Source organism: Aquarana catesbeiana, linkage group LG03 (genome assembly GCF_042186555.1).
Source record: "Aquarana catesbeiana isolate 2022-GZ linkage group LG03, ASM4218655v1, whole genome shotgun sequence".
In the NCBI taxonomy this organism is placed as follows: Eukaryota; Metazoa; Chordata; class Amphibia; order Anura; family Ranidae; genus Aquarana; species Aquarana catesbeiana.
In genome coordinates, this window is record NC_133326.1 from 320,658,685 (window position 1) to 320,671,221 (window position 12,537).

The 12,537-nt window shown below is 41.7% G+C and overlaps 1 protein-coding gene across 6 annotated transcripts in view; it reads left to right on the forward strand.

Annotated features, from left to right (window-relative positions):
• Positions 1–12,537, forward strand: part of CDC25C (cell division cycle 25C) — an 86,637-nt gene that overhangs the window by 16,370 nt on the left and 57,730 nt on the right. For all 6 annotated transcript variants that reach the window (XM_073620416.1, XM_073620417.1, XM_073620418.1 and 3 more), the window contains exon 4: positions 10,869–10,914. In XM_073620416.1, coding sequence (XP_073476517.1) covers positions 10,869–10,914 — 46 coding nt within the window. The remainder of the gene's footprint in view (positions 1–10,868; positions 10,915–12,537) is intronic.

Consider the following 12,537-nt stretch of genomic DNA (forward strand, 5'->3'; position numbering starts at 1 on the left):
TTGTGGCAGGAGGAGGAGGAGGAGGAGGAGGAGGGGGGGCTGCCTCATGTAGTTGGGTGTTTTGTGTTAGCGTGCCCTGCAGCCCCTTATGGATTGTTTCCCCAAATAGGCGCTCACAAATGAGGCGCTGCTCCCTATTCATCTGAAGAAGCCTGCTGGCTAAGTAGCAGCCATAGGATTCTTCCGCTTCGGGGGGGCTCCTTAAAAAACGGGTGGCCTCTTGCATGAGGCGCAGGGATGCGTCCTGTGTGACCATCCCCTTCCTGGCCCTTTTTTTGGGAAGGTGGAGGGGAGGCACTTGGGATTCGGTCAGGCTCCTACTGGGCCCAGCCACCTCACTTGGCCCAGCCACCTCACTTGGCCCAGCCACCTCACTGGGAGCAGCCACCTCACTGGGAGCAGCCACCTCCTGCCTGACACTGGGCCCAGCCTCCTCCAGGATGATGGTGAATCCGGCCTCCTCCAGGCTGTCCATGGGCCCGGTCTCCTCCTGCCTGCCACTTTCCCCACATTCCTCCTGGATGGACTCATCCTGTGTATAAAAAAAGGACAATAGTTTGAGTATATTTTTTGGGGTTCATCAATGACACACAGTTTGCTTCTCATGAATAGCAAATTCAATGTGAATACTTCTCTTTAATAAAAGAGTCTAATCAGACACCCTAATTATTTCAAGCAGGTGCCAAACATATTTAGCCACTACTGTCAATTGATATGTATACCCAATTTTGAGTGCCAAATTATTTTAGACAATTATAACATCCAGTTAACATCATTAATATTAGTACAGTAAATATTTGTTAAAATAATTTACCTGACTCCAGATGGTCATATCTGGTTCATCCAGGATGGAAGACCCAGCTTGCTCCTCATCAGCCTCTGCTGGGGTGGAGGGAAGGGTGGAGGGAAGGGTGGAGGGAAGGGTTGAAAGTGATGGCCTGGCTTCATTCTGGTCATCCAGAAAACGGAGTTGATTGTAGTACCACAGCCTGGGTACATAAACATCATCTGCTGATGCTCCTGATCTCCTTGATTCCTGGATCTTCTTATGCTCCCTCTTATACATGTTCCTCAAGACCCCAATTTTCTTGAGCAATGTCTCCATTGTTGCTTCCGGGATGGTCGCCTGGACAAAGGCCAGAAGTCTCTCCAGCGTTGACTTCCTCACATGCTTAGCATAATACTGAGGGTGTTTCACCTCCCACAAATTCCTCATCTCTCGATATTTGGAAATAAAAGATGTAAGGAACTCTGGATCCTTAAATAGGGGATTCATTATATCTGGAAAAGATGAAGTCACAAGACAAAAAACACTTTTATTATAGGTTTCGGCTAACCCCTCATCATCTTCTCCCTATGTAGGCCTCATCAATCTATCAAGCCATATAGGCCGCTTGCTACAAAGTCATGACCATAAAAACCAAAAAAAAAAAAAAAAGAATATATCTAAAATTACCTTCGTTTTGTAACGTCCAGGTCCACTATCACCTACCACAGAACGTACGTACGACACGTGCGCAAGGCCCCTCTTTATACACTACGCATGTGTGAAACTCCGCCTGCGTCGCCCGCCCCTGACGTTCGAAATTAACTCCTGTTCTCCGCCCCCTAATTCGACGCACAGAACGTACGTACGACACGTGCGCAAGGCTCTTTATACACTACGCATGTGTGAAACTCCGCCTGCGTCGCCCGCCCCTGACGTTCGAAATTAACTCATGTTCTCCGCCCCCTAATTCGACGCACAGAACGTACGTACGACACGTGCGCAAGGCCCCTCTTTATACACTACGCATGTGTGAAACTCCGCCTGCGTCGCCCGCCCCTGACGTTCGAAATTAACTCATGTTCTCCGCCCCCTAATTCGACGCACAGAACGTACGTACGACACGTGCGCAAGGCCCCTCTTTATACACTACGCATGTGTGAAACTCCGCCTGCGTCGCCCGCCCCTGACGTTCGATTTTAACTCATGTTCTCCGCCCATTTTTTGTTACGGCGCGTAGTGGAGTTAAAGAATGGCGGAGACACCTGAAATGTTGACGACCTCAGGTAGTGGAGACAGCCCGGAGGCTGGAACGTCAACAAAATCTGTGAGGCCTAGATTTAAGGCCTCTAATATGAGTTTTAAAGAGATGGTGGAGATGGTGGCCATTCTTCACAAAGACGACTATGATGGGAAGTATGGGCCGTACGCACGGCCAAATTTGCGCAAGGCCAAAATAATGGCGAAGGTGGTGGAAACTTTGCAGGCATCTTTTGGGGTCCAGCGCTCCAAAGACCAACTGCGAAAAAGATGGTCTGACCTGAAACTCAGGGAGCCGGATCAATACCGACGTATCCGGAAAGTTCTTAAAAAAAGTAAGTACTTGTCGTGTTTTTATCTTGTGTTTATTACCTTGTATATTGCTCCATGTGCTTTTCCTTCCTATCCGATTTTTGTTTTCATCGTTTTAAACGATCTTTTAAGAAACCTCGTTAGTTACATATCTATAGATATATATCTATATATACATATACACATATATATATATATATATATATATATATATATATATATATATATATATATATATATATATATATATATATATATATATATATATATACACACACATTATATATATATATATATATATATATACATATATATATATATACACACACATTATATATATATATACACATATATATACACATATATATATATATATATATATATATATTTATACACACATATATACACATATATATATATATATACACACACACATATATATATATATATATATATATATATATATATATATAACTATATATATATATATATATACACACACATATATATATATATAACTATATATATATCTAACTATATATATAAACGAGAGAGAGAGAGAGAGAGAGAGAGAGATTTAAAACATTCTTTTGGAAGATTTGAAGTTATCTTAATTTTTTGGCTTTACATTTAGTTAGATAGTTTGAGATTTTGTTCCAGATATAGAGAGAGATCAAAAGATTATTAACTATATTTTGAGATATTGATATCTATCTATCCGATATGTCTTTCAAATTTTAAATATTGAGGTAAAATAGGAACTCTACACAAACCACTTCATTACAAATGTTGGAAAATTACTATGTACTAAAATATCTGTGTGCTAATTAGATTAAAATAATTTTTTGTTTCACATAGGGGAAAAATCACTCAGCCAACCCAAAGCAAAACATGATTGGGAAATAAGCCCAAGTCCCATTGAGGATGTGGAGGAAGGAGAGGTGGGCGACATGGGCACCCCACCAGGTCAGTGTCTGACACACCAGCTTACGGTAATCTATGCATGGCTGCCTTTTATTTTATGTAATTTTTCTACTCTATTTTAGGTGATCTGGTTGTGCTGGAGTCAAGCAACAGCGCCACCCCCGAGGATGTTAATGAACTTTGCGACATGGGCACCCCACCAGGTCAGTGTCTGAGACACCAGCTTTATGGTAAGGTAAACTTATGTGTGCATATTTCTAAACATATTTTTTTTTTCATTCCACTTTAGGTCCAACTGACTATTTTACCCCAGACAGTGCCCAACGGCTAATTGCTCAAATCATGGCCTGGAATGGGGAGATCGATCAAATGCGGAATCGGCTGGATCGTATGCAGCAGGAAATGAAGGACATGATTGATGTTTTGGGTCGAATCTAAATGCCCTTTTTTAAACCCCCAAACATCAATCATGTCCTTCATTTCCTGTTTTGCTGACCCCATTCTGGGCCTTCTCTTTTTTGTTTTGGCCAGAACATAAATGGCTGTTTAAGCTAATGTAAAAAAGGAGGGCTGTTTCTTGTAAATACCTCACAAATCCACAAAAAAATAAAAATTGATTTTCAAAAAAACACAAAAAATAAAAAAAATAAAAAACTTGATTTTAAAAAACCCAAAAAAAGAAAAAACTTGATTTTAAAAAAACAAAAAAAAGAAAAAACTTGATTTTAAAAAAAAAAAAAAAAAAAAAAAAAAATAGATTTTAAAAAACCAAAAAAAAAAAAAAAATTGATTTTAAAAAACCAAAAAAAAATAAAAAACATGATTAAAAAAAAAAAAAAAAATTAAAAAACACTTGATTTTAAAAAACCAAAAAAACAAAAATATACAAACTTTATTCAAAAAAAATAATAAAAACAAAAATAACTTGCTAAAAAAATAAAAACATAAACACAAAAATTGCTTTAAAAACAAAAAAAAAAAAAAAAACACAAAACAAAACTTGATTTTCCCAAAACCAAAAAAAAAGCCTGTTTGTGAAAATCAAAAAGCCAAAAATATTTTTTTGTGGATTTAGGTATAAATATTTAGATATAATTATATTTTGCTACATTATTAAGATATCATTCTATTTTTGTCAATGAACATTTTATACTAAATGCAGAACTGAATGCATAACAACCATTAATAAAAACATCTCCTTATAGGAATTAAATAAATGTGTGGTTTGTTATTTCAAGGCTCAGTATCATTTTAGTTATAATTGTAAAAAAGTTGTTTACAGTGGCAATGGAGCTTATTTAGACATTTAAAATTACAATACAGTTGGCACTACAACTGCTCGACCATAACCTAGGAGACAGCCCAAAAGAAAGGCAAGCAATAAATATAATGCAAGATTTCATCAATAATTTTTTTATTGGCAAAAATTATATATCCTGGCCCATTGCAATGGCCCCCCTACCCATAAAATAATTAACATATTGCTGTCTAACTTGACGGGCACTTTGGGGGGCCAAGCCAGTACGGACAGTATCCAGGCCTGTAAGGTTGGCTTCTATTTGTCCGGCCTCAGGCCCAACTGTGCCTATATAATTTGGAGCATGCTTATTTAAAAAGTTGTGCAGAATGCAGCACGATAAAATGATAAAATTAAGTTTGTATTCCGCCAAATTAATGGCTGTTTGAAACAGGCGGAACCGGCTGGCCAGAATTCCAAACGCATTCTCAACCACTCTTCTAGCTCTGGCCAGCCGGTAATTAAAAACCCTCCTCTCCGGGGTGAGTGTTCTTTGGGGGAATGGCCTCATGAGGTGCTTGCTGAGAGCGAAGGCTTCATCGGCAATGAAGACAAAGGGGAGTCCTTCCACGTTATCCTCATCAGGTGGCAATCCCAGGCCACCACTCTGGAGACGCTGGCAGAACTCCGTCTGGGCAAATACTCCTCCATCCGACATCCGGCCATTCTTCCCCACGTCCACATATAAAAAATCATAGTGTGCCGACACCACCGCCATTAAAACAATACTGTGGAACCCCTTATAATTAAAATAATATGACCCCGAATGGGGTGGTGGCACAATGTGGACATGTTTCCCATCTATAGCCCCTCCACAATTGGGAAAGTCCCAACGGCTGGCAAAATGGGATGCCACAGTCTGCCATTCCTGTGGCGTTGAAGGAAACTGGGAAATCAAAAAAGAAAACCAAAATCAATTAATTTGTAAGCTAACATTGCAAGAAAATTAGACAATTAAAAACATTATTCCCCAGCATCAGTATAACATTCAATAATTTAATTGTTCTGGAATAACTAATATGGAAAGGCACACTTATCAGATTGCTCACCCCCTCTGATGGAACATTGATTACATTTTAGGGGGTTGTGAAATCCCTAAAAAAAATTACTTTGAGGACACGCAGGAATTTAGGGACTAAAAAGGCTACAAGACTGCAGTTGTCGCACTCTGCAGGTGCAGTTGCTAACCAGCTTACAGTAAATGAGGTAATGTAAAAAGGCATTCATGTTGCAAGGAGTACACAATCACATGCAAGGGCAATTAATGAAAACACTTTGAGGCTTGCATATGATTTGATGATGGAAATCAGCAGAGCTTCTGCTCATTTACTAAAGCACTGGAACAAATGCACTTGTAGAGTGCACATGCATTTTGCAAAGTGCCACATATATTTGCTTTAGACAAATCAACACCACAGAACATTCCAGCAAATTTTAACGAGGGTGGGGGTGGGGGGGTTGTGAAATCTAGATAATTGCTCATTAGCAGCAAACTATTTGGAGTGAGTTTAGGTGGGGGGGGGGGGGGTTGTGAAATCTAGATAATTGCTCATTAGCAGCAAACTATTTGGAGTGAGTTTAGGTGGGGGGGGGGGGTTGTGAAATCTAGATAATTGCTCATTAGCAGCAAACTATTTGGAGTGAGTTTAGGTGGGGGGGGGGGGGTTGTGAAATCTAGATAATTGCTCATTAGCAGCAAACTATTTGGAGTGAGTTTAGGTGGGGGGGGGGGGGGGGGGGGGGTTGTGAAATCTAGATAATTGCTCATTAGCAGCAAACTAAATACACTCAAACAAAATACATTCCAAATGAGTAGACTAGGTGGATATGTTCCCATCACTTCATGCTGGGAAGGTTATTGAAGGAAAATATACATGCATGACAAAAAATAACAGGAAAAAAATCCAGCATGTGTGAGGATAAAAGGGGACATTCACACTATATTGCAATGATGGTAAGTAGTGTTTGAAGCAAGAAATACATTATATTATCAAAGATTACATAAAAGAACATGTGATGCTAATAAAAGAAAAATATCTTACCTTAATATAGTCCTTCTGCAGGACCTGTATGATGGCAGAACAGGTCTCTGGGATAATGATCCCCAGAGCCTGGGGGGAGATGCCTGTCGAGAACTTAAGGTCCTGCAGGCTTCTCCCTGTGGCCAAATACCGCAAGGTAGCGACCAGCCTCTGCTCCGGAGTGATGGCTTGCCTCATGCAGGTATCCTGCCTGCTGATATAGGGGGTCAGCAAAGCCAACAAACGGTCAAAAACGGGGTCCGTCATCCGGAGAAAGTTCCTGAAATCCTCAGGATTATTCTCACGGATCTCACGGAGCAAAGGCATGTGACAGAACTGGTCACGCTGAAGCAACCAATTCTTGGTCCATGAACTCCTCCTCGCCCTGTTCATGGACTGGTCTTGGGCTGAAGAATAAACTACAGCACCAAGCACATACAATGCACGAGCTCGACGACGAGTACGTACAGGTAACATGGCTTCAAAACGGTCGGCTGGTCAGAACGCACTAAACAGAACGCACTGAAGAACAGCAAGGCCTGTGAAGAACGACCTGAAAATCAGGAACGAGCGGCCAATAAAACAAAGATTTCTCAATGCCAACTGACCAAACGCACTGAAAAGCAGATACAAACCTCACAAGCACAGACTGAACAACAGTTAAAACGAACTGAAAAATACGAGTCTCACAAGCGCGAATCGTCTCTCACCAAACTTCTACTAACACGAGATAAACACGAGATTAGCAGAAGGAGCCCAAAGGGTGTCGTACGGGCTATTGAACTTCCGTTTTATAGTCTCGTCGGACTTGGTGTACGTCACCGCGTACTAGGCTGTCGTACTTTTGTGTGGTCGTGTGTGCGCAAGTCCGTTCGTAACAAAGTCTGCCGCAAGTCCGCCGAAGGTACGTCGGAAGTCTGTCGGACAGGCTGTCGGACTTTTGTAGACGAAAAGTCCGACCGTGTGTACGCGGCATAACAAGTTTTCCTTCTAAGTTTGCCCTGTATTTGGCTCCATCCATCTTCCCATCAACTCTGACCAGCTTCCCTGTCTCTGCTGAAGAAAAGCATCCCCACAACATGATGCTGCCACCACCATATTTCACGGTGGGGATGGTATGTTCACAGTGATGTGCAGTGTTAGTTTTCCGCCACACATAGCGTTTTGCTTTTAGGCCAAAAGTAAAATTTTGTTTGCATTTGACCAGAGCACCTTCTTCCACATGTTTGCTGTGTCCCCCACATGGCTTCTAGCATGGCTTTCTTTCAACAATGGCTTTCTTCTTGCTACTCTTCCATAAAGGCCAGATTTCTGGAGTGCTAAACTAATCTTTGTCCTGTGGACAGATTCTCCCACCTGGGCTGTGGCTCTCTGCAGCTGCTCCAGAGTTATCATGGGCCTCTTGGCTACTTCTCTGATTTTTTTTTTTTTGATATCCAACAAAATTTTATTTATTCAATATGAGATTAAGTGCATGTTGTCCAACCAGAAAGGCAACCACCTGCATAACCCCATCAGTATTGTCACATTATCCGCTTTATTATTTCACATAGCCCAATCCTCACCCGACATTTATTCCCAATAATCTGTCTGCCACTAGGTTCACTGGGGCTAATCGCGGCACATCCAACCACAGTGCCCATAATTTCTCAAACTTGTGTGCGCTACCCCTATGCTGGTACACCAATTTTTCCATTCTCAATACCAATCCAATATTGTCAATCCACTCCTTTGTGGTCGGGGGAGCCTCAGACCTCCAATGTAGCATAATTAATTTCCTCGCCTGGAATAGAACTCTATGTACAGCCTCTCCGCAATGTTCTTCCCACTCGTATTCCTCCAGAGCACCCAGGAGGCTAGCTCTCAGGTCCTGTGGAAGAGAAATTTTAAACACAGAGTTGACCGTAGTCACCACACTTGCCCAATGTGTGTAGTTTAGGACAACGCCGCAGCATATGGATAAGATCCCCATGGTCTCTTTTACATCTTGTACATGTGGAGTTGAGCTGTAGATTCATCAGGTGGAGCCTGCGGGGGGTATAATAAGTTTGTAACAGAATATACAGCTAGGTAAGCCTTTGGGATACATTCAGTGAGCATTTGCTCACCGCCTGAAAGATCTCCTCCCATTGTTCCGCGTATAACTGTCCAACATCTGCCTCCCACTTCTCCCTTACCTTCAAAGGATGCTGCCCCATCACAGACTGCAACAGGATGGCGTAACATTGGGAGATAAAGCCTTTAGACGAAGCAGCATCCCCCAGAAGGCTAAATACAGGGGTCAGGGACAAGTGCCACTCCGAAGAACGGCTCAGTGCTGCCACCGCATGACTAAGTTGTAAATAGTAGAAGTGCATCGATGGTGGAAGACCATAGGCTTCCCTCAGATCAGCGAAGGAGTGCAACACACCATTGCAGAATATGTGCTTTAGATGTGTAACCCCATACATCTTCCACCTAGCTCCAGACTGCAGCTTAGCCAGTTCAGTGTACGTATCGTTCTGCCATAGGGACTGTACTCTGTATAGCCATCTGCATTCTGGATATATTTGGATTTGTTCCATTCTGGATTAGACTAAAGGTTGGGTACTCTTTATGGGGTTTAGCAAAGGCCAATGCCTCAAACACCATGGGAATTGGCCCTTTGCACATGGTATGAAGTAGTAATTTCTGAGAAGAGCTTTGAGAACTAGCCACTGTCCCCCCACTGGTGGAAACATGCCAATGAGATGCTGCAACAGAGCCGCTAGGTAGTATAGCCAGGGGTTTGGCAACTCCAAGCCCCCGCTGTCTTTGGGCTGCTGCAGATGTTCTAGGTTGATCCTAGGGGGTCTATCTTTGCATATGAGGCTGCGGAAAATTGCATTTACCGTGTGGAATGTCTTCAATGGGATAACCATGGGGGTATTATGGAGAAAATACAGTAGCTGCGGCAAAGTATCATCTTGATTAGATTCACCCTGCCCGCAACTGATAGGAAGAGTGATTTATTTATTTATTTTTTTGACAAGTTTTGTCCTTGTCCCTAAACCTCAGGAGTAGGGGGGAGATATTTAGATGTAGAAATTCCCTTGGCTTAGGTATTTAAAGGATGAAGTAATGGGTATAGGGCAGGAGGAATTCACTATCTTTGTGTGTTGTCCCATCCAGCAGGAGTAAAGCAGATTTTGACCAGTTTATAAGTAAGGCTGCTTCTCTGATTAATGCTCTCCTTGCCCGGCCTGTCAGTTTAGGTGGACAGCCATGTCATGGCAGGTTTGCAGTTGTGCCAAACTCTTTCCATTTTCGGATGATAGATTGAATAGTGCTCCATGAGATGTTCAAAGCTTGGGATATTTTTTTATAACCTAACCCTGCTTTAAACGTCTCCACAACTTTGTCCCTGGCCTGTCTGGTGTGTTCCTTGGCCTTCATTATGCTGTTTGTTCAGTAAGGTTCTCTAACAAACCTCTGAGAGCTTCACAGTACAGCTGTATTTATACTGAGATTAAATTACACACTGGTGGACTCTATTTACTAATTAGGTGACTTCTGAAGGCAATTGGTTCCACTAGATTTTAGTTAGGGGTATCAGAGTAAATGGAGCTGAATACAAATGCATGCTGCACTCTTTTCAGATATTTATTTGTAAAAAAACGTTGAAAGTAATTTTATCTTTTTCCTTCCATTTCACAATTAAGTGCCACTTTGTGTTGGTCTATCACATAAAATCCTAATAATATACATTTACGTTTTTGGTTGTAACATGACAAAATGTGGAACATTTCAAGGGGTGTGAATACTTTTTCAAGGCACTGTAAAAGCAACCAGCCACGTATAGCCATTCACTTGTATTGGTGGCTGTACGCGTCTCCACCGGGCGCAGGAAAGTGCCAAATCTTTTACGATTCAGGACTCGGGAGTGTAAACATCCATGTGCATGAGGACTAACAAACCTGGACAATTTTGCTTTATCTGTTTTGAGCAAGTGGTTTTAAGCAATCAAGGTCATGTATGGAAAAAGTTTAACCTCTGACATCTTAAAAGACAACGGTAATTGCAGCAGTGTGTTGCCATTTCAACAGGAAATAGAAATGGAGTTCATTTTTGGCAGGTCAACCTGTATTTTTATGTTCTTATCTGGACTTTGAAAGGGATAAAACCTGGAGAAATGTTTGTGTTGGAGAGAAGTACTACTTCCTTTTTTTTCTTCTTGTTCTGACCTATGCTTTTTAAAATTAAAACATACCATAATCAATCATATTTTTGTATATTAATTTTTTTTTTTTTTTTAATTCTGTGTGTGCAGGTAAGGGAGATTCGCCAAAGTCACAGTCTATACAGCTAGAAGATTTGTAAGTAATCTGCGCTTTGTTTTCAATGAAGTATTCTTGCGTGACAATTTCTTTTATGTCTGTCATGGACTTTTCTTTTATAGTAACCTTATTTTGGAGCCCCTTTTTACCAGGACTTTTTCAGGACATGATCATCCTGAAGAAGTCTTTGGGGGGGGGGGATGAAATCTGTTTAATGTCAGGTGCACGCTCCTTCCAAGGGTCCCTATATACAAGTCAGCAGGCCATGTCTCCTTAACAGCAGCGAGGAGTCCAAAATACCTTCATCAGGTCGTGAGAACCTGGACGCAGCCCCGCATGCAATATATCTTCTGGGAGTCCATATGTTCCATGTGGCTCTGACTCCCTCCATATCTGGTATCTTTGCTATCTGCTATCCCTGGGGATAGCAGCTTTCCCTGAATACTTGCTGGCTTAGACCACCTTGATTGCATCAGAAGCGTTGCTCCCTCCTCCCTATAAACTGAGCAGGAAGCAGCGGAGGACCAGGTAGTGGAAGATGAGAATGTGGTCCGGTTGGTGGGGACACAGAAAAATCCTAATCCAATTGATTTACTCCTTAGGCATCCCAGGGCAGGGTTTATCGCAGACCAAAAAGGCCTGAGTTTTTTCCAAGTTGTCAGGACTGTCTAGGATTTGGATTGTGGCGAATGTTTTTGGTCCTGGCTTGAGTGATTACATCCAGAAGGTGACCACATGTAAAAGTACTCTGTTATGGGTTAAAAATTGTCCAAACCTTAGTCTGTTCCGAAAGAAGACATGATTTCCAAAGCCTTCTAAACTGAGGTACAAATGAAGGAGCTCCACCACTTGCTCAGTTGGGGGGGGGCGGGGAACATATGCGGACCTTCGTGGAAATTTGGCATGAGGAGATTGTGGCTGAGTGGGTGTATAACATAGTAGCTCGCAGTTACAAGCTGGAATTTCAGAGCCTTTCCCCTCTGTTCTTCATGCTCTGAAATGTTTCTTTGACTCCACAAAAGATTTTCTTTTGTAAACTCTTGATCATCTTCTATCTCAAGGAGTGTCCATTACTGTTCCAGAGGGTGAAAAGTTTTGCGGCTTCTACTCAAACCTTCTTTTTTTTTTTTTTTTTTTTTTCAAATAACAGTTTTTATTAGTCACAGATGTATAAAGATACAAAAGAATTGTAGTTTGCTCGATACAAAATACATTTGGCAGACATTCAAACTGGTATTCAGTAGGCAGTAGGATATATTCATCTAGATAAAGTAAAGATGTAATAGATTCTTCATCCGCAAAATTCGTCAACCAACAAGTATCTATTTTGTTCTGGACATAGTCCAACATTAAGGAAAAGGATAGTAAAAAAGGAAAGAAAGAGAAAAAGGAATGTATGAAGGGGGGGGGGGATGGGGGGGGGGGAAGGTTCTGCCGCCAGCCTAGGGTGGGTCCTCCCGCCTGTGCCAGTCTTCCCAAACCTTGTCATGTATTTCCAGCCTATCCTGTAAACGGGCTGTCATTTTTTCCCTAAGTTCTATATCCTTTATTCTAGTGTAAAGATCTGTTTGAGTGGGAGGGGTCTGTTTTTTCCAGCGCAGTGCGACCAGGCACCTCGCCGCCGTAATTACATGGCCTAGTAGTTTCCTAGAGTGGCGGGGT